At 39.5% G+C, this 24,921-nt stretch overlaps 1 protein-coding gene across 1 annotated transcript in view; it reads left to right on the top strand.

The window, feature by feature from the left end:
- The window catches only part of tbc1d13 (TBC1 domain family, member 13), a 64,482-nt gene extending 42,220 nt beyond the window's left edge, over positions 1–22,262 (top strand). Inside the window, exons 9-12 of the mRNA XM_039764312.1 lie at positions 2,875–3,038; positions 10,675–10,835; positions 11,202–11,259; positions 16,984–22,262. Of these exons, the coding sequence (XP_039620246.1) occupies positions 2,875–3,038; positions 10,675–10,835; positions 11,202–11,259; positions 16,984–17,049 (449 nt within the window). The 3' untranslated portion in view covers positions 17,050–22,262. The remainder of the gene's footprint in view (positions 1–2,874; positions 3,039–10,674; positions 10,836–11,201; positions 11,260–16,983) is intronic.
- The last annotated feature ends 2,659 nt before the right edge of the window (positions 22,263–24,921 follow it).

Here is a 24,921-nt window from a genome sequence, read left to right as displayed (position 1 = left end):
GGCCATCGTCACCACTGGACTTGTGTGTATTGCTCACTGTGCTTTTTGCTTATTCTCTGTGTATAGAAAGCCTGCCATTGTTTGTTGTTGCTGTTGTTTAACAGGTGTTCTGCTGATGCTACTGTTCACAAACTTTGTTTCATGCGCATAATTATTAAAAATATTGTATAAAATTACCCACAGCCTGTATGTATAAGGCGTATATGAAACATAAAATACATTTTGTGTTCAGACTTTGGTCCCATTCCCAAGATATCTCATTATGTAAATGGAAATACTCCTAAATCCGAAATTCTTCTGGTCCCAGGCATTTTGAATTGGGGATGCTCAAGTTGTATTACTACAAATACCTGATCTGCTCAAATATACTGGGAAAGAAGTCCAAACAGATTGCAAAGTGCAAAGACAAACACGTGTAACCCTGTGTTCGTTATACTGTGTAGCAGAAATGTATGCTCTAGTCTGATTAAACTGGATAGGCCACAGAATCATAACTATGCACTGGGATAGCCATCTTTTTTACTTTCTCAACCATATGCTGCAGGTATTACTGTGATGCTTCAAAATTTTGAGTACGAGTTTTAAACAGCTTTTTATGTTCTTGGCAGTGTGGCGCAGTGGTTAAGACTTTTAACCAATGGTATCTCAAGAGTTGTAAGTTGCTTTGGATAAAGGCATTGGCCAAATAAGTAAATGGAATTGGAAAACTCTTGAAGTTGCTTTGACTGCTTTCAGAGAGACTTGTACACGGTATGTGTCAGGATATGGACAGAATAACTCAAAAGTACAGTGGTACCTCGGTATACATCCTTAATCTGTTCTAGATCCTTGGACTTATACCAAACAGGACGTATACCAAACACATTTGATTAATGGAACGGAACGGAAAATGATTAATCCGTTCCCATGAAAAAAATCCTATTATTGGCATATTATACATTGATGGGGTTGTATAAAATAATTTAAACACTGCTTAATACTACAATACATAAATACAAAAGCAATTAGATGAAATAAATGAAAATTTAACCCCACTTTTTAATAACGTCTTTGTTTTTCACAGTCGTAGATACCGTCGTTCTCGGCATACGGTATGAAGCAGCCAAGTCCCAGGTACACATGCCACCTTCATACTTTTTAACAATGAATTCAAATTTACGTGAAAAAATACAAAATCACGTGAAAATTCACAGTGTTATATTGCGGGTTGTTCACTGAATGCTAGCAACTGGCGTACTGACGCTCGTGGGCAGTCGTGGCTTTGTCTCGAGAGAGGTAAACAAGGGTAGTGCGCGATGTTCTAGCACGCAAGTCGTATTCTAAGCAGGACATATACCAAGTTGGACTTATTCCAATGCGGATGTATACCGTATACTGTAATTCATTCAATCCAAAATAATCTTTGTACAGTTCTTAGCTTTGCCTAGTGATTGTGAGCAAAGTCTGACATAATAGACTGGCATAACAGTTTTGTGTTTTTTGCACACATTTTTTGCTACCATTTGTGGAGCCCACTTGAGAATGGAGAATAAACTTTTTTTTCACCAAGATTTGATTCATCTGTTTTATTTCACATACTAAAATATGTGACATGTAGCTACTTAAATAATAGCGGTGTCTGGAAAACATCAGATTTTAATTTTAATATAGTGCAGTTACCAGGCTTGACAGAGAATACATGGAACAGTTCAGCTTTGTAGCGGAAAGACCATCTGGCTGTTGCTCTAAGAACAGTTTTGCTCTGAACGTGTTTGTTTATTTGGTAACACTTCATTTTATGTATTGCAAACATGCATCTACTACTCGTTTACTGTTCTGTAACAAGTCCTTAACATACACTTCTTCAGGTCTTCATAACACTTACAGCGCATCAGTAAAGTGTTTACCGTATAAGTCGTGTCTTGAAACCTGAGAAATCGATCATTAAATCAGACCCCGACTTACACGCCTGTTCAAAAATGCGACACTTAATTTATTTTATTTTAGTTTTTTACATCTTCTTGCCTCCTCCAATCTCACATCAGTTTCTCAAACGCATCGAATTTTGTTGCAGCATCGCAGTTTTCTAATTTCTTTTGCAACTTCAACGACTTTTAATTTAAAACCAGCTTCATATTTTCTTCTGATCGAACGCTCCATCGTAGATAAGGGATGCTCTTACGATAAAGGTGTATGACGGTGTGAGATACAAAAAACACAAATCAGTGCAAATGTCACTTTGGAATAGTTTGGGTAGAACCGTGTGGTCACGTAGGCACAATACATAGAGATAAAAAGGCTGTGTGCTCAGTGGTTACTCGCTCAGGTCGGCGTTAGCATATCATAGTCTCTTGGACCAATAGCGTGAGTTTTCCACATTCGACTTATACGACCGACATTATAAAATACCAGAAATTATACAGTAAAATCAAGTCCCGACTTATCCGTGGAAGAACTTATCTGCAAGTATATACAGTATTCATCTGTTCAACGTGACCTGCCAACAAAACTTGACTTTGGTGTGGTCTGAGGTGGCTTAATGGAGGCACATTTCTTTTTATATCACATATTTAGTATCTTCCTTTTCTTATTCTTCTTTTGGCTGCTCCCATTAGGGGTTGCCACAGCGGATTTATATTACATATTTAGTATAAGACCAGTGAATCCTTCATATTAACAAGTAATGTTCCCATCATGTCAATATGCTACACTGCCCAGAGATGAATAACTGATCTACTGATGTTCTATAAGGGTTATGAAGATCCAAAGAGGTGAATGTTAAGGTCTTGTCTCATAAGAGTAAATGAGGAATAGATCCATGTTTACAATACCTAAACTAATTGTATGTTTGTTTGTATTTATTTATTTATTTATGTATTGTGTGTTTTTCTCCAGAGCATGCTGAGGCAGACACATTCTTCTGTTTTACTAACCTGATGTCCGAGAACAGGGATAATTTTATCAAGAGTCTCGATGATTCACAGTGTGGCATCACCTCCAAGATGGAAAGCGTTTACTCCACTCTGAAAGAAAAGGACATGGAGCTCTATCTCAGGCTGGTGAGCTGGCTCTGCCCCGTGTCTCCCCCCTCTATGCCTTTCTGAACTCTTCTTCCCTTTGTTGTCCTCTTTCATTATGTTTGTGTTTGTCAATTACACAGTCCAGGTATGGAGGATTGACTTTGTAATTTTCACTAAATTATCTTTATCTAAATCTTTTTCTTTTTTTACTTTAGCTTTTTTGATAATATCAGGAATTCTGGAATATGCGTTTGTTGTCCTATTGTCTGGTTTTTGTTTCTGTTGGAGCAACATCAACTAATTAGCTATGAAATCAAGTCTCTTACAACATAAAGCAGGGACCGTTTACACAAAGGCACACATTTCACGATCTGCAACAAGGGTTTGGAAAGAAAAGCTGCTTACCTTGTGAATTTAAATGATGACCAGGTTTTTTTTTCCAGGTTTGGATGGCTTTGGTATTGTTTTCATTATTGACAAAGGTATAGTCTTTTTGCTTTTCAACGCTGGTTTTACTGGCCTTTTCGTGTACCTCCTGATGATGTTAAATGCCAAGTTTAAAGCTGATTTGTTGAAAATGAATACCTCTCCTGGTACGACAGTCTTGAGTTTATTCCTGGAAAACAATGCAACACGATCTTAGCGATACCAGCCGAGTCTTCAACAGAGCATTGTCTTGTTTAGCAACTTTCATGTTTACAGACCACTGTCAAAGTGATTTCCAGTGTGTGTGTGTGTGTTGGCGATGAGCCCGTGTATTCACTTTATTGTGTGTAGATTTGATTTAAAATGGGTACATTTGCCATTTTTGCCCACCGATCTATCCTGTTTAACCCATAATGACAAAGGAAAAACATGTTTACCGAAAGTTTTGCAATTTTGTTAAAATCAAAAACTGAAATCTCTCTAAGTATTCAGACTTTTATTTCAGTACTTTGTAGAACCCACTCTGGCAGGAATCCACCTTTGGTTCTTCTTGGTAAGTCTTTGCACACCTGGATTTGGGCAGTTTTTTTCCATTCTTCCTGACAGATCCTCCCAAGCTCAGTTAGACTGGATGGGGAAGCGTCTGTAAACTGAATCTAAATCTCCAGGTCTGTCCATACATGTTCTGTGAGGTTTAAGTCTGGGCCACTGGGGCACACTCTGAGACTTGTCCTGAAGCATACAGCCTGGACAATGCTGGAGTGGCATCAAGTTGCTGTCATGCTAAAAGGTGAACTGTCTTTCCAGTTTGAATCTGTGCGCGCTCTGCAGCAGATTTTCCTCAAGGACCTCTCTGTATTTGGCTGCATTCATCCTTCCCTCAATTTTGACCAGTCTCACTGTCCCTGCTTTTGAGAAGCTCCTCCATAGCATGAAGCTGCCACCACCATGCATCACCTTAGGGATGGCATAAGGAAGGTGATGAGTACTGCCTATGCAGTTCAAGTTTTGTCTCATCATAGAGTCCTTTACATGCTGTCCTTTAAGTGCCTGATTGATGAAGTGCTGCTGAGATGGTTGCCATTCCAACAGGTTCTTCTATTCCAGGAGAGAACCTACGAAGTTCTGTTTGAGTGACTATTGGGTTGGCCAACTCTTTGAAAGGAATTGATGGTTCAAAACATCTTTCAAGTCACAGTTATTGAGACCACTGTACTCCTGGAAACGCTGAAAAGCTTTCAAAATATTCTTCTCCCCTTGCCCTGGTCTTACCACAATTTGATCATCAAGGTCCGCAGGTCCGTTTCCTGGACTTGGCTTGATTTTTGTCCTGGCATGCAGTGTGAATTTTGGACCTTCTAGACACAGGCACACGTGTGACTTTTTAAGTGGATGAACAGTCCATTCAGTTTTGACACAGGTGGGCTTCAGTCAAGTTCTAGAAACATCTGAAGGGGAATTAAAGCCAAAAGGAGGCACCTGAGCACAGTTTGGAGGGCCACAGTCAAGGGTCTGAATATTTCTAGCAATGAGAGATTTCAGGTTTTGAGTTTTAATAAATTGGCAAATCTTTTTGAAAATGTTTTACCTTTGTCACTATGGGTTTTTATGTTATTTGTTCAGGGTTTTGTAGTATTTTCATTTTTGTATTTTATTCTGGTTTAGTCTCTCCCAGTCTAAACTCATAGCTTTGCATTTCTCTTCTTTATCTCTATTTAGTGATTTATGTAGATAATAATTCTGTCCATTGTGCTATACTATATGCCCCGTTGTTCATTCTGAATTTCTGTGAAGTGCTTTGAGCATGGAAAAGATGCTATATAAATAAAACATTATTACCAGGGGGCTTTGCCCCCTGCTCGCTTCGCTTGCCAACCCCTTTCCCCTCTCTGCCTGCGCATTGCGCCGTTGTGAAGAGGGGGGCTGAACGCACCCCAAGGAGACATGGCCACTCCTTTAAACCCCCCTCTTAAACGGTGATAGAATGGGAAACAAATACATTTTTAACTCCTTTGCGCTCAGTCAGCTTCTGGCTTGCTGCTGCCATGCCATGTGATCTGAACTTAGCTCGCATACCAATCTCCCTGCCAACGACGTGCACTGTTATGAAGAGGAGGGCTGAACGCACCCCAAGGAGACGTGGCCGCTCCTCCAAACCCCCTCTTAAACGGTGATACAATGGGAAACAAGTAACAGTTGTTTTTTTTTAACCTCCTCTTTGCTCCATCAGCTGGTTTGCTGCTTGCTTTTGTTGATCGGCATTTCGGGCAGCGCATTGAACATTTAAAAGCCTGTGCAGCACGTGTACTTTTTTTTTTTCTCAAACACTATGCAATCTCTTTGCGCTTTTATGTTATTTCACCAAGTAACATTTTCAGTTTGTTTGCACTGATGCGATCTTTACTTTCATTTTTTTGGAGACTTTCGAATGTTCCTCCTTCCATTATCTCTAACCTGCTCTGCTTGTGTATCATGGGACTTGCTTACAAAGGTTGTAAGTATGACGTGACTTGACCATCTCACGGGATGAGAAAATGTCTTTCTTCAAAAGATCATCACGTCTTGTTGCCAGAAAAAAGTCTCGTCCCAAGATTTTTTTATATAATAGAGAGATGGGTGAAAATAGCAAATTTATCCTTTTAAAATGAAGACTAAAACACCATAAAGCATAGGTTATTAAACAGTGGGTCATGACCCATTTTGGATCACATGTAGTCTGAATCTGGGTGGCGCAGGGTGACAGAAGTGCTTAATGGGAAGGGGACGTGTACATTTGCAGAGTATCTTGTGATGGGTCACTGCAGGCAGTTAAAGAAAATGACATTGCTTTGTTAAGACGATTCTCCAAGGGGGTAGGATGTAGGTAGGCAGAGGATCTCCAAGGGGGATGACGATTGGCGGGGATTCTACAGAGAGAGCCAGGGATGATGGCCATTATGAGTCTCGAAGACACAAATAAGGCACAATTGGTTTGCAAGAAAAGAGGAACCACTACAATAAAGTGTTCAGAAAATGATGGGGTGTGAATACGTTTTTGAATTCACTGTATATGCCTTACACTTCTTATTAATTGTTTAGGATCTTAAACAAGCAAATAAGCAAGCCATATTTGTAATATTGTGATAATTCCAAGAAGGAATAAAAGCAAATCAGAGATCATTTCTAAGATGAAAAATAAACTGGTCAGAGATCATTATCACTGCAGTCATATTCAGAAATACAGCCAGGTGTTCACTTCCAAACATTGTTTGAATGGATACACTTTAGTCATTTCCTGAAGGAAGGAAATCATTTATTACTTCTAAAAGTTTTTTTCCAGAACTGTGGGGTCAGGGCTGAGAAATGGCAGCAAACAGCTGTGGTAACCTTTAGTGCTCACATTGCAAGTTGACCAGAAGAGGCTGACCTTAAGGAGCCCCTTTGATCAGCAGGCCTGTCAGCCCTCATCATCTAGCTGTCATGCAAGGCCCACCAGAAATCAGAGGCTGATACCATCAGCATTAGGCTGCAAGGGGAATGAAAGAAGGAGAGATAAGGACGAATGTCCCAGGAGAATGAGCAGTGTTTGTCAGTGACCTGAACTGTGACATTTTGGAAGAGCTGCTCTGCTTTAATGGCACAGTTTAGAAGTCCTGTGGAGAGGCTTTTTTATTGTTATTTAAAGATGTCAAGTTGCAAGATGAACATTGTGTAACCTGGAGAAGGGCTTAAGATAATGTCCATGTGTCGTATTTTTGAGAATGTAGAAGGCTTTGTGACTGATTTTCTGTGACTCACTCTAGTGAGCTTATTGCAGTTACGGTGTGCCATCCAGCATTGCAAAGGCTTTCTGTTGAGTGTGTGTTCCTCATTCTTGGTGGTCTGTTTGTTAGTGTGTATCAAGAGAATAGTTTCTGTTTTTATTACATCTTTACGCTGTGCCCTGAGAGAATTTGGATAAATTCTAATTTCATTAACTTGCATTCTGTGTGTGTGCTTAACTTTGTGTGAAAATGTAGGTTTTATCGAAGCCCAAGCAATATACAACAATATATCTCTCATAATAAAAAAATCTTGGGGCGTTATGTGACTTGTTGAGAGACTTTTTGGAGTGAAGTCTTGCTAGACGGAGACTTTTAACATGAGATTCTTACAACCATTTTCAAACAAGACCGCGGTCATCTAACCTCTCAGTCGTGTGAATGCTTTTGGCAGACACTCTTCCTACACGCTCAGTTCTTATAAATTTTATCAGGACAATAATTTTATACATTTCTGACACATCAATGACTAAGCGAAGAAGAAAGAGCAGGGACAAACATTCAAAAAAGTCGAGTAATTTATTAGAGAGACAGAAACGATATTCACTCACGGGCGGTTATACGTTGCGTTGTCACGATGTAAGTCCAAATACGGAATCAAAATTCAATGCGATTGTGAAGAAAAAGTAATTGCAAATATTGTTTTTACTAAAGTTTTAAAGTGAAAGTAATGCATATGTAACAATTCCCATGAAAATAATCACTTTAAATTGTATATCTGGTAAACCAAACACGGGGGTGGGCGAGCGAAGTGAGCAGGGGGCAGAGCCCCCTAGTAGTACAATAATATTGACTTGAAGAACATGGAGATGGTAAAAATGTGTAGAAGCTATACAAAACAAAGGCATTTGGAAACATGTTTATTTTTTGTAAAATCAAAACACTTTATTAAAAGGTAATGTCTCGGCTGAAAAAGATGGCATGATATTTGGGTTGTTTTTATGGTTTATGAACAAAATACCCAAAATGAGGTGGAAAATCCATTAAGTCAATGGTGGGTGAAGTCTGACCCCAAAAAACATGACAAGATAAAAAATTGATAAAAGCTGAACAACTTAGAGAATGTTTAATTTGTTTAAAATGTTATTTTATTTGAGGAATTGTAGCATAAGTCCTAAAGCTTCATCCTGCACTGATAAAATTTGGGGTGATTTCACTAATCTCAAACACAAAAAACAGGTTTGATTTAACTCAGTCATTGTAAGGGTTAAACTTATGATAGATAGATAGAGAGATACTTTATTAATCCCAAGGGGAAATTCACATGACCACCTTGCACAATAATTTGTATGAAAAAAGTTAAATAAGTGCAAAACATAACTTTAAAAATGTAAATAGATAAACAATATACAATATATACTGTAAATAATGACAGAACAGATTTGGGGCACCATAGTGATCCCTGTATAATTGACCGTAAATGATAAATGGTGTCGTTTCAAATGTGGGTCAATAGACGAATGACTCAAAATGACCGCATGGCCGGTTTACAAACTAGAGAATAAGAAGAGGGGGTTCAGCTGGTCCGGAAATGGAAGTGATGTCATTGGTGGTGTGAATGTCAAAGTGGGGTTTGGCTCTAGGTGACAGCACAGACTCCTGCCTCAGAGTCTGATTAGCTTTAGATGAGCCCTGAAATTGTCTCCCATGCACACGTGTGTGGCAATACAAAAATATTAATAAAAAAAATGGGTAATTTTAGATTCAAATTCCAGCTCTCTTGGACCAGCTGCACTCTGTGAAGGATTATTCCGTAGGCAAATAGTGAAAATTTAATCGTGATAGAAGACATCAGAAAAGGCTCCTTTATATGTGATGAAAACTCCTAGACTGACCATGTGCCTTCACCTAGCACTGTGGATACTAAACAATTTAAAACAAAATAATGTAAAAAATGAGAAGACCGTGTAGGATGCAACACTTGAATATAATACTGTGTACTGCAGATAGCTGTTTAACTGCAGATTCTTGCAGAACTTGGGACCGTTCCATCCTTATATCAATAATCCAGACCTGTTTATTCCATGAAGGGATTGGTGGACTCTGGTGTATTTATCCATTACAGGACCCAGTGTTGATAACTAGCATGGCACAAGTCATCAGTTAACTTAAAATGAATGACCTTGGATGAAAACAAGTGAACTTCAAAATACCTTCAAAAAGCCAACATGCAAATTCCAGTCAGTTTGAAAGTAGGACTTCAGTGGTGTGAGGCAGCCGCACTAACCACGAGTACCCATGATGCCTCAGAACAGTTTGTGATCACCTAATCGTATTCTGATTGGACCATGCTCTGAGAGCGGATGATTTTTTTTTTTTTTTGTCCTTTTGTTCTTTTTCCCTAGGGGAAAAGAAAAACTTCTTCTTTCATGGCAGTCCCAGTGAGGCACTATACAGGCATATTGCTGTTGGTATTATGGTGCCCGCGTCGCATTTCCTGACTCACTTCTGCTATATAATTCATTGTCTAAAAGTCCTCAGTGTTGTTGTGTCACAGAGAGGATGTGCAGCATTGTTCATAATGGCACTCAGTTTTGTTTTAATTCTGTCCTCCTTTACCAGGGGGTCCGGAGTGTGTCCCATAACTGAGCCTGCCCTTTTTAATTAGCTTGTTGACTCAGTGGGCCTCTCTTGAAGTGATGTTACCAGCCCAGCACACCACAATGTAGAAAATCAAATTGGTCATCACAGAGTTCTAAAAGATGCAAAGAATGTCACTACTCAAACTGAAGAAACGCAGTCTCCAAGGAAAAAAGAAAGTCTGCTCTGCCCTTTCTTATATAGTTATTCTGTGTTAGGAGACCACTCCAGTCTGTTATTGGTGTGGACCACCTCTGCATCCGCTCCTTGAATGGTGACTGGACATGGAGGCTCTTTTTGCAATGAGATTCAATAAGCAGTTCCTTGATTTTGCTGATGTTAAGTTGCAGACAATTCTCAGAGTTCTCCACTTGACTCCTCTCCTCTGACTCCTCATCCTTACTGATACACCCCATAAGTGCAGGGTCACCTAAAATTGTCTGCAAGTGACATGACTTGCTGTTATATTTATAGTCAGAGGAGTACAGAGTGAAGAGAGCAGGAGACAGGACTGTTCCTTGTGGTGCTCCAGTGTCGCTCACATCCGTATCAGAAACACACACACATACTGTATATATGGACTGTTCTGTTGCAGATGCAAAAGGTTGAAAACCTCTGTGAAGATGGTCTTGTTGTATTGTATATTAATGGAGGGATCTGTTTTTCCTATTGTTAACTGTGTTTGCACCATTTTTGTAAAGGTTCAGGAACACAGAGGGTTTTTTCTTTGCTTCTAGTTTCTCATTGTCTTTTCTGTTTCCTCTTATAACCATCTCCACAATTCCCCATTGTCTTCGAGTCTTTTTCTGAGGTCATGGACTGTGAGAACTCCAACTCACTCAGGGGATCTTTTTTTTTTTTCGTTTCAGCAAGAGCAGAACATTAAACCTCAATACTTCACCTTTCGCTGGCTAACCCTGCTGCTCTCGCAGGAGTTCCTGCTTCCTGATGTTATTCGGATATGGGACTCGCTCTTCTCGGACCAGGACCGCTTCAACTTCCTCCTCCTTGTCTGCTGTGCCATGCTTGTGTGAGTTATTTGAAGGGAGTGGAAAACCAAAACTCAGACTTGCTTAGTTCAGTTTACTGATTCCTAGCAGCACTGGGCCCAAGGCAGAAACCAGTAATAAATTGGCTCCCATTCGTGAACACATTCATACTCACACAGGGCTGGTTTTAAAATCCCTAGCTATCTTTGCCGATCTGGGAGGAAATCCATGCAGATGTGAAAAGAATGTGCAAACTTTACTTGGGCAATAACAGGGCATGGGATTTGAGCCTGGTAATCCGGATCTGTGAGGCAATAGCACTTTAAAATTATTTGGCAATAGTAATTGCTTTTCATTTAAACTGTGTTCCATGATTTATTATCTTTTACATTGTTTTCTTTTTCCAGTCTGATTCGAGATGAGATACTAGTGGGAGATTTTACTGTCAACATGAGACTGCTCCAGGTAAGAGAGTTGCACTTTAGCTGAAGGTGACAGCAGAAGTCACACAGACTGACTGCCTTTATTACTCAGAAATGGAAATAAAGCTTGTTTACTCTGACATACTGTACAGTTAGTAGTCCATAAAAACACAGAGGGCATTTTAACAGGTTCAGTGATTAAAAAAGTTTTAATGTTTTACAGTATTACCTCCTCTTCTTCCACAGTGGATCATCTTTTTCCATTTCTTCCTGTCCTCGTCATCTTTCTCTGTCACACTCATCGCCTTCATGTCCTCTCTCACCACATCCATAAACCTTCTCTTAGGCCTTCCTCTTCTCCTCTTACCTGGCAGCTCTATCCTTAGTACCCTTTTCCCAATATACTCAGCATCTCTCTTCTGCACATGTCCAAACCAACGCAATCTCACCTCTCTGACTTTGTCTCCTAACAGTCCCACCTGAGCTGACCCTCTAATGTCTTCATTTCTAATCCTGTCCATCCTCGTCACACCCAGTGCAAATCTCCACATCTTTAACTCTGCCACCTCCAGTTCTGCCTCCTGCTTTCTGGTCAAAGCCACCGTTTCCAGCCCATATAACAAAGGTGGTCTCACTACTGTCCTGTAGACCTTCCCTTTCACTCTTGCTGATACCCGTCTTGTCACAAATCACACCTGACACTCTTCTCCACCCTGCCTGCACTCTCTTCTTCACTTCTCCTCCACAATCCCCGTTACTCTGTACTGTTGATCCCAAGTATTTAAACTCATCCCTTCACCAACTCTACTCCCGTCATCCTCACCATTCCACTGAGCTTCCTCTCATTCACACACATGTATTCTGTCATGGTGGTCCTACTGACCTTCATTCTTCTCCTCTCTAGAGCAGATCTCCAACTCTCCAGGGTCTCCTCAACCTGTACAGTATAACCTCATGACTAAAATATGAGTAGCAAATGATTGAATTATTAGAGCAAAATCGGAGAGTGTATGGGTCATATTTTGTGGACACCTGACTATCACATCTGTAGGAGTTTGCTGGATATCCCATTCTAAAATCTGATTTGTTACTACAGCTACTGTTCCCTTTGCCATCAAAACAGCCACCACTCTTATACAGTAGTTGTGATAAAAATATTGCACAAAACATAATTATATCAAACAATATGACAATGTAGAGATTCACTCTAACTCAGTAATTTATCAAGTCTTTATAAAATAAACTATGCCTACTGTTTGATTCCATTAATTATGATAAATGGAATCAAAATTAATTGCATATTGATTGCAATTTATTGTATTTCCTTCAAGTATATTAATATTTTTCTATAAAGCAGAAATAACTTGGTGATTAATTTATAATAAAAACAAACAGTTTTAATAATCACTTGCCTATGCATGTTACATTCCAGTTAGTTTATTGCAGTGGTTCTTCAACTTGTTTTTCTCACAACTTAATTTTGGATGTCTTCTAGACGCAGCAAATCATCGTACCGCCCTTGGAGAATCGTGACCTATAGTTTAAGAAGCATTGATTTATCAAACTGTTGTGTGCGATAAAAACAGCTACCAATGGCCACCAAATACAGAAGCAGTTTGTGAATCTCTGTTGTAAGGTGGATAAGCAATTTTTATACAGTAATACTAGCTGTCTCTCTGCTGCTCTGCCTGCATAGTAGTGAAAGAGGACAAACTTTAAAAATCAATTAAAAAAAGAAAATGTAATTCTGGCCAAGCGGAACGTAGGTACACTCCAACGTCAAACGCTGCCACTGTATCTGATCGTGTTCAGCTCTGACAGGAGGGCGTCCCCGTGTAGGGAGAAGAGCCCGTGGCCGTGATATCTCTGCCAATGAGCAGCTACCAACTTGAATTTATGTTAGGTAGATTGCCCAGAGGGGACTGGGCGTTCTCTTGGTCTGGAATCCCTACAGATTTTATTTTTTTTCTCCAGCTTTTAGAGTTTTTTTTTTTTTTCTGTCCACCCTGGCCATCGGACCTTACTTATTCTATGTTAATTAATGTTGACTTATGTTTATTTTTTATTGTGTCTTCTATTTTTCTATTCATTTTGTAAAGCACTTTGAGCTACATTTTTTTGTATGAAAATGTGCTATATAAATAAATGTTGATTGATTGCAAGGAGGCTGGTGAGTGAGGAGGGCCTGGCCCTGCTCCCCACTCCTGAGGTCCTGCTTCCCCCTCCCCTCAGCCCCCAGTTTCTCTCTCTCGGATTTGTGCGAATATATTGCTCCTGCAAGCAAACTATGATATTTAGCGCAATGAGAGAAGTCGCAAAAACAACCGGAATATTCAAGCAAATTATAGAAAAGAAACCTGATATAAACCTGTTAAGTAGATCTCTCATGAAAAGCAGACGGACATACAGACATACATACATACATACATACATTGGATTGTATTTATTTATATATATATATATATATATATATATATATATATATATATATATACACACACACACTGGCACCTTGAGATACGAGTTTATTTTGTTCTGTGACCGAGCTCGTAAGTCAAAATGCTCGTATCTCAAATCAGTTTTCCCCATTGAAATAAACTGAAATGAGATTAATTCGTGCCAGCCCCCAAAAAACCACCCCAGTTTTTAGTTAAATGTTTTCAACATAAGAAAAATGTATTTATAATGAACAAGTATTGTATACAAACAAAATAAAACCTAATACATAAAAGAGAATCTAAAGAAATAAACAGATGTTGGCAAAGCCAATTAGCGTATTGTATTATTTTTTTCTTTCACTTCACTTTGCTTAACTTAATTTTCTTCTTCACTATTTTTTTTCTTTTTTGCCATGCTTTCGTCACTTTCATTCTCAAGGCGTTTCAATAGAAACCTGTCCAAGGAGCTTTGTTTAGTCCTCCCCTTTAGAATGTTTCTGAAATGAGTTAGGCAAGTGTCATTAAATAGCACCGCTGCACGACCAGTTGTAACTTTTTCAGGGTGTTTCTTTTCTTTAAAGTTCGAAACTTTTTCCCACATCACTTTAAGAGATAACCTCCTCTGCGATACCGATCTCCTGCAGAACCTCCGTATGTTGCCGCGTCTGTAGTTCCATCAACTACTCCATCGTCAGTTCCTGGGCGACAAGCTCTTTGATGGTTCGTATTTCAAATTTTGGCTTGTAACTCAAGGCAAAAAATCGACCTAGTGACAGCTCGTATCTCAAAAACCTTGTACGTTGGGGCACTCGTATCTCACTGTATATATGTGTACGTATATCTATCTATCTATCTATCTTGGGATTAATAAAGTATCTATCTATCTATCTATCTATCTATCTATCTATCTATCTATCTATCTATCTATCTATCTATCTATCTATCTATCTATCTATCTATCTATCTATCTATACTAATAAAAGGCAAAGCCCTCACTGACTCATCACTAATTCTCCAACTTCCCGTGTAGGTAGAAGGCTGAAATTTGGCAGGCTCATTCCTTACAGCTTACTTACAAAAGTTGGGCAGGTTTCATTTCGAAATTCTACACGTAATGGGCATAACTGGAACCTATTTTTCTCCATATACTGTAATGAACTTTAGCCCGATGGCCGTGGGGGGTGGAGCTGCGTGTGACATCTGTACACCTCCCATGTAATCACGTGAACTGACTATGACCGCCGTATGTAGAAAAGAAGGAAGAGCCCCCAAAGAGCGCTGAAGAAAAACGCTGAATAATTTATTCGCCAGATACAAGTTTAATGAGAAGACACGAGGTATAAACGAGACTTTGGATGACTTTGTAATGGAGTTAAAATTGCTGTAGCGAGAAACTTTTAAGTGCCGGGTCTTAGCTAACATTAAATAACGCCGTGGACATCACGAGATAGCACAGGCACAGCTCAGAAGCTTCGATGCATGTACTCCGAGCGGCTCACGTGAACTGACTATGAGCGCAGTGCGCAGAGAAAGCAAGACCTCTAAAGAGCGCGGAGAGTTTTGCTCACGTGAACGTGTCTGCAAGAACTGGCGTTTCCTGCACTGCAAAAATACTACAAAAGTCGGGCAGCCGGCGTGCGTGCGTAGCTGTGCCGGCCTTTGAGACGCTGACTGCGCTTCTGCCTTAAGTGAAAGTAAACACTTTTAATTTTTTTCCCCCTTCCCATGAGCTATAGCCCAGACAACTGTAAACACGGGATCCCATTTCTAGACCGCGGCAAACTAATATTAAGGCGCTTCACACTTTCTTTTACACGTATACGATTATGAGGTCGTCAGGTCGGATTATGAAGACACGCACAGGAGTGGAGGACCAACAGTGCCATCCCGGACAGTTAATGGGCAGGGCCGTCTCTCCAGTCTACGAGACCCACCGCAACGCTCATATTGTCAGCGAAGACCTCTCTCTACACTATATTAAAGAAAATGGCAAGTTTCCTTTCTTTACACCTTTTTTCCTTTTATCCCCAACCAAACCCTTTATCTCTTAACACTGCAGAGGACACAAAAATGATTTTCTTTTAATTGCTGGTAATGCTGGTAAGGCACATTACCACAGGCAGAAATTTGGACGTTCACATAGAAAATGTAATTTCTATACCACAGCCGTCGTGTAGTGCCTTTCAAAAGGGATCAACTACCAAGAGATGATCCACATACATTTTAGCTGCTGTTAGTACTACTTACCTGTTATGTTATACCGGCTTTAAAATGTTGTTTACCCGAAACCACTCCACTGGTGCTCAGTGTATCTTTACTTCTTAAAATGTTAATGTTTTACTGTTTAATAGCTTATAGACTACATTTTATTTTTTTCCCTTGCACTCAGTGACCAAAGCTATACACACACATATAGACACATACAAATATATACACATATATATACCTGTGTGTGTGTGTGTATGTATGTATGTATGTATGTGTATGTATACTGTGTGTGTGTGTGTGTATATATATATATATATATATATATATATATATATATATATATATATATAGACTCAAACCGATTATAACAGCAGCAATCCAAGCTGTGAGAAAACACTAAAAAGGAGGCGTGTCAGACGTCGTGGTACATTTTCTGATGCAGCTACCGAAAACAACTGCATGACGCTGTGGCCAAATACACAAAACAATTACTTTGACAATCATGTTACGTTATTTTCAAAATGTTTCCTTTTCTTTTCTTTACTTCTTTAACACACTACTTCTCGCTGCCAAGCGTGGGTATTTTGCTAGTATATATATATATATATATATATATATATATATATATATATATATATACTGTATATATATATAATCCAATGTATATAGATATATTACGATTTAGTACCTGGTGGCCCCACATGGTCTACAGCTTTGAGGGTGAGCTGTCATTGCTCCTTAATGCTTCCACTACACAGTAATAGCACATACTGTACTTTTGTTTGGGGCAGATCTAGCAGGGCACAAATCTCATATACTGACTTGTGCCAAAGGTGTCATCCAATGACAGTGCCATGTTTTAAGTCGCTGAGCTTTTCAGTACAACCTCATATTTGTCAGTGGAGATTGCATGGCTGTGTTTTCAGTTTCATACACTGTTTAGCAATAAGTGTGGCTGAGACACCTGAACTCAATAATTTGGAGGGGTGTACTGAAATGTTTATCTGTAGAGCGTATTTTATTCTTTCCTATTGTGACTTACCCTGGTAGAGATCAGAGTTGAAATGGTTAAAGGGTTCTTTTATCGGTCTGTTAATCTGCAGTGTTGATCTTCTTTTCAGGATTACCCCATTTCTGATGTCCATGCCATCTTAACTAAAGCAAAGGAACTTCAGGATAGTTCATAACCAAGGGCCACACTTTTGTGAAAGACACTGCAGAGAAGAAGGAAGAAACCACTCCTCTCCACAGTAATTACAGCAGTGTTGGGTGCTCTTGGGAAACAACGCCACATTGCTGTGCTTTGTGGGACATTGTTGACTGCTCCACTACTTTATACCCTTCTTTTGCATTAAGGTTTGATTTTTTTTTTCCTTGTTCTTGCACTACCACTGAAGAACTTTAAAATCAAGAACACACAGTGGTAACACACTCCAAAATTGCTGCTGTTATTACTTTTTTTTTATTTTTGTAAAACCGATCAGGGTGTTTCTAACATTGTTTGGAGGCCTAGCCTTCTTTTTTTTACCCTTCTTGATTTCCAATAACTTTTTAATCATGGAGTGAGTGTTTTAAATCGGCCACTCAGACCTGGGACTTGCTGCCTACATCTGTGGTCTCCAGGAAGTCTGGCCGGGTGCTTCTTTGCTGAGCAGCTCAGTATTAACTTTTTCTTTTCTTCTGTGATTCGACTCCAGAAATGAAATGCAACCTTTCTGCTGTCCATATTGGGTTTGCCTTTTGCAGGCACTAGCAGCCAAGAAAACGATTTCTTTCATGTTTATTTTGCCTCTCCTGTTCTGACAGAGGTTCAGGCTGAATTCTAGTTGTTGAAATGCTACAAATCCAGTCTTGGTTCTGTTCTCCCCGTTAGTGAGCGGTAGTTTCTTCTACAGATTAGTAATTTCCTGGTTTGTAAAAGACAAAAGTTGTTGAGTTGTTCTTGTAAAGGCAAATGGTTTTCTATCAATTAGGACCACCCTGTCGTAGTATGGCTCATTGACATGTAGACAGAACACATACATACTGTTTTACGTTTATCAATATAGTTATAAAAATAGCAATGTACGCAGCGCATTCCTTTTATAGTGAGCAGGCTCCTATAACAAAAGATCACCACTGAATGCTGCTGGCACTGCTGTCCACATGATGGCCTCAGATCTTTCTTATCACACTTCCTAGTCAGTCGTTCAGCTTATAAAAACTAACTCTTTTTAATATATGTTGCCTTTCTTGATAACTGTGATGTATGCGTGCAAAATGAAAAGTCTGTATACAGTATATATTTATATAAAATGAGGAGATGGTCAAGTAGGGGTGGTTTACATTTGCAGGTTACAGGTTACCTTTCTGTAAGGTCAAAGGAGGGTCTTCCATTTTGATTTAAGGTGGGTCATTGTCACTGCACAGTGTCTGTAACCAAAATAATTGCACAGCTCGGTAAATTCTATCTCAGAAACATAAGCTTAAAAAAAAACCATTAAAGGCAGCTCTGTCCCAAGGTCAAAAGCAGTGGCCCCTGTGTTCCAGTACTTCCTATCCAAGAACTGGGAAGGATATGAAAATACTAGGATAAGAGCAGAACCTGTTAAATGTCGACACTACTACTGTAGACAGGCCTTGCTCCTGGTGGTGCTGCTTTAACGCAAGCCAGCTGCCCGAAATTCACTACTTTAGGTACCTTCTGCTTCTTATGAGGTCACCATATTGAGTGGGGTGTTCAGGCCACCACTGCTCAGGCGGTCCAGGTCAGTACGGGAGCCTTCATTTGATCACTCCTCACTCACAAACAGCATGACCATTTACTGTATGTTGTTTTTGTGGTGGACTGCAGGGGGCTCCATTCCCTTCCAAGTGCACCTTGACTTTGCTTAGTGGAGTTCAGCTTCTTACAAAGACCACCTTGGATTTTGTGTCCTGCTGTTTATTAGTAATAATGATAGAGGCCCACATTTCTAGTACAATATGGTCACTATATAATTTATCCATAAAGTCAAAGCCCTTGCATTTATTTATTTATTTATTTATTATTTTTGCACAAGTTGCATTTTCCTCCTTCGTGTTTTTTTTTTTTTGGTTGTGTTACCTTTCCTTGTCTGTCCTTCCATACTTAATTATAGGATTGGTGGCCCAACAGTAATTTTAGTTTTGCTATATATATATATATATATATATATATATATATATATATATATATATATATGAATAAATATTTTCCATTTTGATTTCATTATGATCACCATTATTTCATTTTTAATACTGAGACTTGCTTTAGAGCTGTTGGGTCTATAATCATGTGGTGAAGGCTTGCACACGTTATTGTGGTGAACTGGCACTGGCAGTTCACCTTTATCACTGCCTTCTTCTTCAGACCAATTTGTTTTATTTTCTCAGCATTATTATAAAGTTTTTGCATCATTTTGACTACATGCAGCATATAAGAGATTCTAGTCTCAGATGGACCTAACTGCTATCAGTGTTATGCAGAAGTATATTTGCCTTAATGCGAGCTAGGGCATACATGCTAGTAAGTGCCCTTCTCTTAGACGAGGTGGTGAGGAGGTTACAGGGGGCCGGGGTAACATCACAGGCCTCAGCCCCAATTTCCATTCACTTCTAATTATAGTGATCTTAAAAATAATTTTAAAAAGCCTTATTTTTTGTGGTAATCTTTAAAAGTCACACCAGCTGCCCCCAGAGTTCATAAACTTTGAGAGATTATGGCAGCTGGTGGCATTGTCCCTGTTTTTTTGTTTTGTTTTTTTTTCCCCCGCAATAAATGACAATGACAAATTTTGGATTGAGATGTTTGGAGAGCGAGAACATGTAGCCTTAAAAGTGCCGAGTATTCAAAGGAAAAGAAAATAATGACATGAAATGATGAGATTTGCTTCATGGAACCTCTCTAGCTGCAGCTCAGTTTTCTTCTTTGGAGTTGCCACTCTGGTTTTAATAATATGTAATTTTTTTTTTTTTTGCATGAAAAGTGACTTTTTATTATATCTTTTATGTGCAATCATGTTATACAGTGAATGTTGAAATAAATCATGGAAAGAATAAATAAAATGAGAAAGTAGTTGAAGTTTTGTTGGAGAAGAGCAAAGAACTTGCATGTGAAATTTGACGAATGAGAGTGTGGAGACCGTTCAGTCGCTCGTTTGTTTAGCTGACTGCTAAGCTGTTCCAACGTCTCATCACGTCCTTCTTAATGGCTGTGAAGGTTTCTGCTTCATGATTTGGTAGTTCATTGTAGGTCCTCACAACTCTTTGTGTCAAGAAATGTATCCAGGCTTCAGTCCTTCAGGGCAGATAACTGTACACAAATACTAAATGTATTAGGAGAAGAAAAGAGGAATGGGCAGCACTTGGAACTGGGGTCACTTGTCACCGTGATTTGACACCTCAGGCAGGGACCATAGCAGCTCCGTTCTCCCTCCTAACTTATGCTTGGCATGAACTGAGTGATTAGGTTTGTGCCCACCTATGTCTCTTAAATCATTCAGTATGGCGGGGAGGGCACAATTACAGGAGGCCTTCCCAATAATGTGGTCTTTGATGTTTTTTCTACTTCTTCGTGGACTTGAGTAGCTACACTTGTGTGTGCCCATAATGCTTTATGGATGTCACAAATCGAATGAATTTGTCATTGGATTCAAAGGTTTGCCCCTTTTGGGTAAGAGACAAAATGCTGTTATGGACACCAAGGTCCTTAAGGAAAAGAGTATCCCCCTGCCTTTAGTATTTTAAAGAACGTAATCCTCACAGGATTTTTTTTGCCTTCCCGTGTGGAGGGTTTCCTTGCCCACTTGGCCCCATGGTGGCCTTATAATCAGTTATACATAAATGTTTTACTGTGACGGTGATGGTGCTCAGTTTAACATTTCCTTTATAATTAGGATAACAAAGAGCTTCTAGACCTTGTAGATTTGCAGCACACCTTACAGGACAGGTCATGAGCATCAGCAGTGCCAGGTGGGCACAGTTGTCTTCCTTCTCATTACCACGGAACCTATAGGTTTGGCCAGATAGCTTCTTTGCATTGCTATAATCTCATCAGTATGCCTCCATGTCACAGACGTTCGTTTGTGTGTAGGCTGTACTGCTCCTTTGCAGCCTGCTGGCTAAGAAGCGAGTGAATCACACAGGCATGAATCACCATTCTGCTTTCGCTTACATTTCTCTGACATAACTGGTAATACAGGAAACCCATATGATAAAATGTAATTTAGGGAAGCAAAACATTCTTTTCTTTTTTCCATTTAAATGATTTGTTGGTGCTTGGCATATGAAAGTATTTTCTATTCTTTCAATTGCCAGATACTGTAAGCCTGTTACCATTATGATTTTTACTGTTGTTTCTTCAGTGTTGAGCTCTGAATTTTTAAATGTGTAATCTTGATTGGTTTACATAGAGGCGAGCGACTGTTAGATTTCAGTAGGCCAATAACAAAAATTCCAAAGTCTGGACCTCATAAACCTTAAAATCAGAGCATCTAAGTGCTCGTGGCACAGCTATAAATCAGTTTAGGTGAGAAATGAGAAACCTTCGTGTCGCCAATCCACACCGCCATTATGGAAGTGCGCACACACACGCACACGCACATATACTAGTCACTGTCCATTAATTATCAGAAATGAACGCTAATCATTGTTAATCTGCTGTGCCAGTTCCGTCATGTGTCGGTGCAGTCTGGCGCTGCCTTAACTATATGACATCAACTTTGTACACTCCTTCGCGTTTCTCTCCATGTGTTCCGTTATTCCGTTATTTAAAACTTTGGCTTCATTTTGTTGTTTTTGATTTTTTTAACGCTGCATTGGTGCCAGTAGTGTGATTGGTGTTACTAATCTGCTCATCTTTTTGGTTTCAGTTTTTTCTTTGACTTTTAACAGACCAGATTCTACATACACTGGTAGTTCGCTAATTCATATCGTGCCCAATGCATTAGGTACATCTGACCTCATGTAGCACGAAAGGTTATTAAGAGATGTGGCTGTGAGGGCTCTAATATTGTGGTTGGCCAGACTGAGACAAAACTAAACGGAAGCATGCCGACCTCAGGTGTGTCTTTTGGATTGGTAAGTTAGTTCACATACAGTGTGGACGGTACGCTGCAGTGTCAGGTTACTGTCACTGTAATGTACCCCTCTTAAAGCCTAAGACCAAGGATTTGATAACAAAGGAAACTCCTATGACCTGCTGGACTCCGCTAGCAGTGTGATAAAATATTACATTTGTCTTTTTACGGTGATTTTTAACTAGGCAATTCAACTGATGGCATCCAATCTTGTTTTATTAGTTATTATTTTCAGGACATTTTTTTTCTGCCTTAAATGATCAAAGTGGAATGTTGGGGTAGCATCTGTTCCAGTAGATTGGGAGTAGGTTTTTTTTTTTTTTTGTATAAAATAAGCCACTTTTTTAAATTCCTGACTATCAATGATTGCTTGCATTCACATTCCAACAATTTGCATGTGCCTAATCTTTTTCTATCGGTTGTGTTAATTGAAAGTATTAGAATTGTTAATGTTTTTACAGTGTTTGCCAATGCACAATAAATATTACAAAAAAAACATTTTCTTGTTGTTATATCACATAATAAAATTGTGGGGTTTTTATTAGGGAGATTTGAATGTCTTTAAAGAGTAAAAATGACTTTGGGGTGACAGCCAGTCCAGTCATTATTTGTGTTTGAGTTTTTATTTTCACTCTGTGTCTGTCTGGGTTTCTCTCCTGGTGCTCCAGTTTACCTCTCATAGCCCAAATATGTGCAGTATTCTGTCCTGGGTCGGTGCCCGCCTGGTGCTCAAAGCTCTCAGGATGGGCTTTCGGCCCCCTGAGCTGGATTTAGTGGATCAAAAAATAAATCAGTGGAAGAGGATTTTGCCATTGCTTCCCCTGAAAATTATACTTAAAAGGGAGACAGTGCTGGTGGTGGTGGAGGAACACAAGTGATTTTCATTCATAGTGTTGCACATCTTTATTTACTGACGCCCTAAGAAATGTTTGTGTTTGGGATGTTGTGAGCATACGACTGGATGACTTGATGTGTGGGTTATGTGACACTAGTAACATGACTAACAGCTGCTGTTTTCTCTTGTCCAGTTTTGGACACTATAGATCCCCACGGTATCAGAAAGGTTTTTTCTTTTTATCTTTGTTTTGCATGAAAATATGAGATGCAAAGATTTTCTTATCCACCACCACAAACTACATGGGGCAAGTCACATATCATTTTTATCTATCTATCTATCTATCTATCTATCTATCTATCTATCTATCTATCTATCTATCCTTTATATAGTGCCTTTCACATATCTATCTATCTATATAGTACCTTTCTTGTCTATGGTATAATGTTCTGTCTATTATATAGTGCCTTTCTTATCTATGGTATAATGTTCATTCTATCTATCTGTCTGTCTGTCATTTAGTGCCTTTCTTATCTGTGGTGTAATGTTTTATCTATCTGTCTATCACCTTTCTCATGTTTACCTGTCTAAGCACTTCTCTTATTTATGTACCTTATAATAACACCTTTCATATCAACCAGTCTATTAATTTATCCATCAATGCTCCCCTTTGGCAGTGCCATCATCTGATGACCAGTGCACGCCATCCACAGCCTGATAAACTTGTTGTCGCCAGGTGGTGGAGGCACACAGGTCCGACATGGCTTTCCAGAGTATTCCTTTAGCGTAGTGTGTCATTGTTCTTTGATGCAGACAGGACCTTTTTTTCATAAAGTGGGGCTGTATCTTATCCAGATGTGTGGCTTCTTTGTTCTTTCAACGCTTGCTGCATGAGCCCATGCTGGCAGCTTGGTAAACCTAAATCTACAGTTGGTAGCCCATGAGGAGGAGTGTGCCCTGAGAATTTGGTGTAACCCAGTTCGTGAGGTTGGTTTGGCAGAGTCGGGGAGTCCTGCCAGGAGAGAGCTGCTGTTGTGTAACTGAGAGACAACCTGCACTTGGAAGGTGAACTGCTTGCTCCAATTCTTTAAGTGTTATAGAAGAGCAGCTTACACATCTGCCACATTGGGTGTTTTAGGTAATTAAATGAACATTTTGGGATATTTGACTTATGGTGGATGGTGAAGCAGAGCAAGGTCTTTTTCCATCTCCATAAAGGTTTAGCTGAGGTGCATATCACAAAAGGAACAATAAGCAGCTCCTGTTGCTGTTAGGGGAGATTCACAGCATTTTCCCTGAGGGCCACATGTTGTTTGTGCAGCCTTAATAAGAGACCACCTTAACAAATGATTTCAATTCTCAGAGTTCAAGGTTTTCTGTGTTACAATGCCTTTCTTATGGGGAGAGGGGGTGATCTTTATTGGCAGTCTCTGGCCCACCTTAAGCTGTCTATGAACAAGTGTGGGAAATCTACACAATTCTCCCCTCTTGCAGCAGCACCACCGTGTCACTAAAATAGGTTTTGTTGTCAAAGGTACAGGACCACTGGGTCTTTCAGATTTGTGGCTGCTCTGTGGATCTTGTTGGACTAATCCATGGTAGTCAGGCCCACCTCTTAAGTTTTCATTTGTGTTCCTTAGTTTCATAATGGAGTATTTTTTGAAAGCACTTATTGTTAACAATATGCAGTATGCTTGTAAATCAAAAAATATTCAGAAAGCTTTTCATGCACCCTCACAACTCTGCAGAAATTCTCAGAAATGGTGGAAAGTAAACGTGTGTCATAGTTTAACACAATTTCCTATTGCAAAACCTTAAATGTTAGCTGATAAATTATTGTATCTGCCTCAGGTTACTCTTTATCCATATTCAGTGCTGGCAGTTAACACAACAGGCTGTTGCTTATTAAAATAAACAAATGTCTTTGTTGTAGTCCAAGTGGACGTTTGGCTTGTCTGTCCATCCATTTGATGATTTCTGTGTTGTGGGGACTCGACTGCAGGCCACCTCAGAAGACACTCACACAGTGTCATGCAGGCCAAACTGCGGTCTCCCTTTAAACTGACACACACATGGTGTACATTTGGGAACATGGAGGCTGAGCACAGGTGGTCCGTGGGCCTGGGTTTGAACTTGTGCTTTTCAGT

This window comes from Polypterus senegalus, chromosome 9 (genome assembly GCF_016835505.1).
Source record: "Polypterus senegalus isolate Bchr_013 chromosome 9, ASM1683550v1, whole genome shotgun sequence".
Lineage (NCBI taxonomy): Eukaryota > Metazoa > Chordata > Cladistia > Polypteriformes > Polypteridae > Polypterus > Polypterus senegalus.
This window is presented reverse-complemented; position numbering and strand designations above follow the sequence as displayed.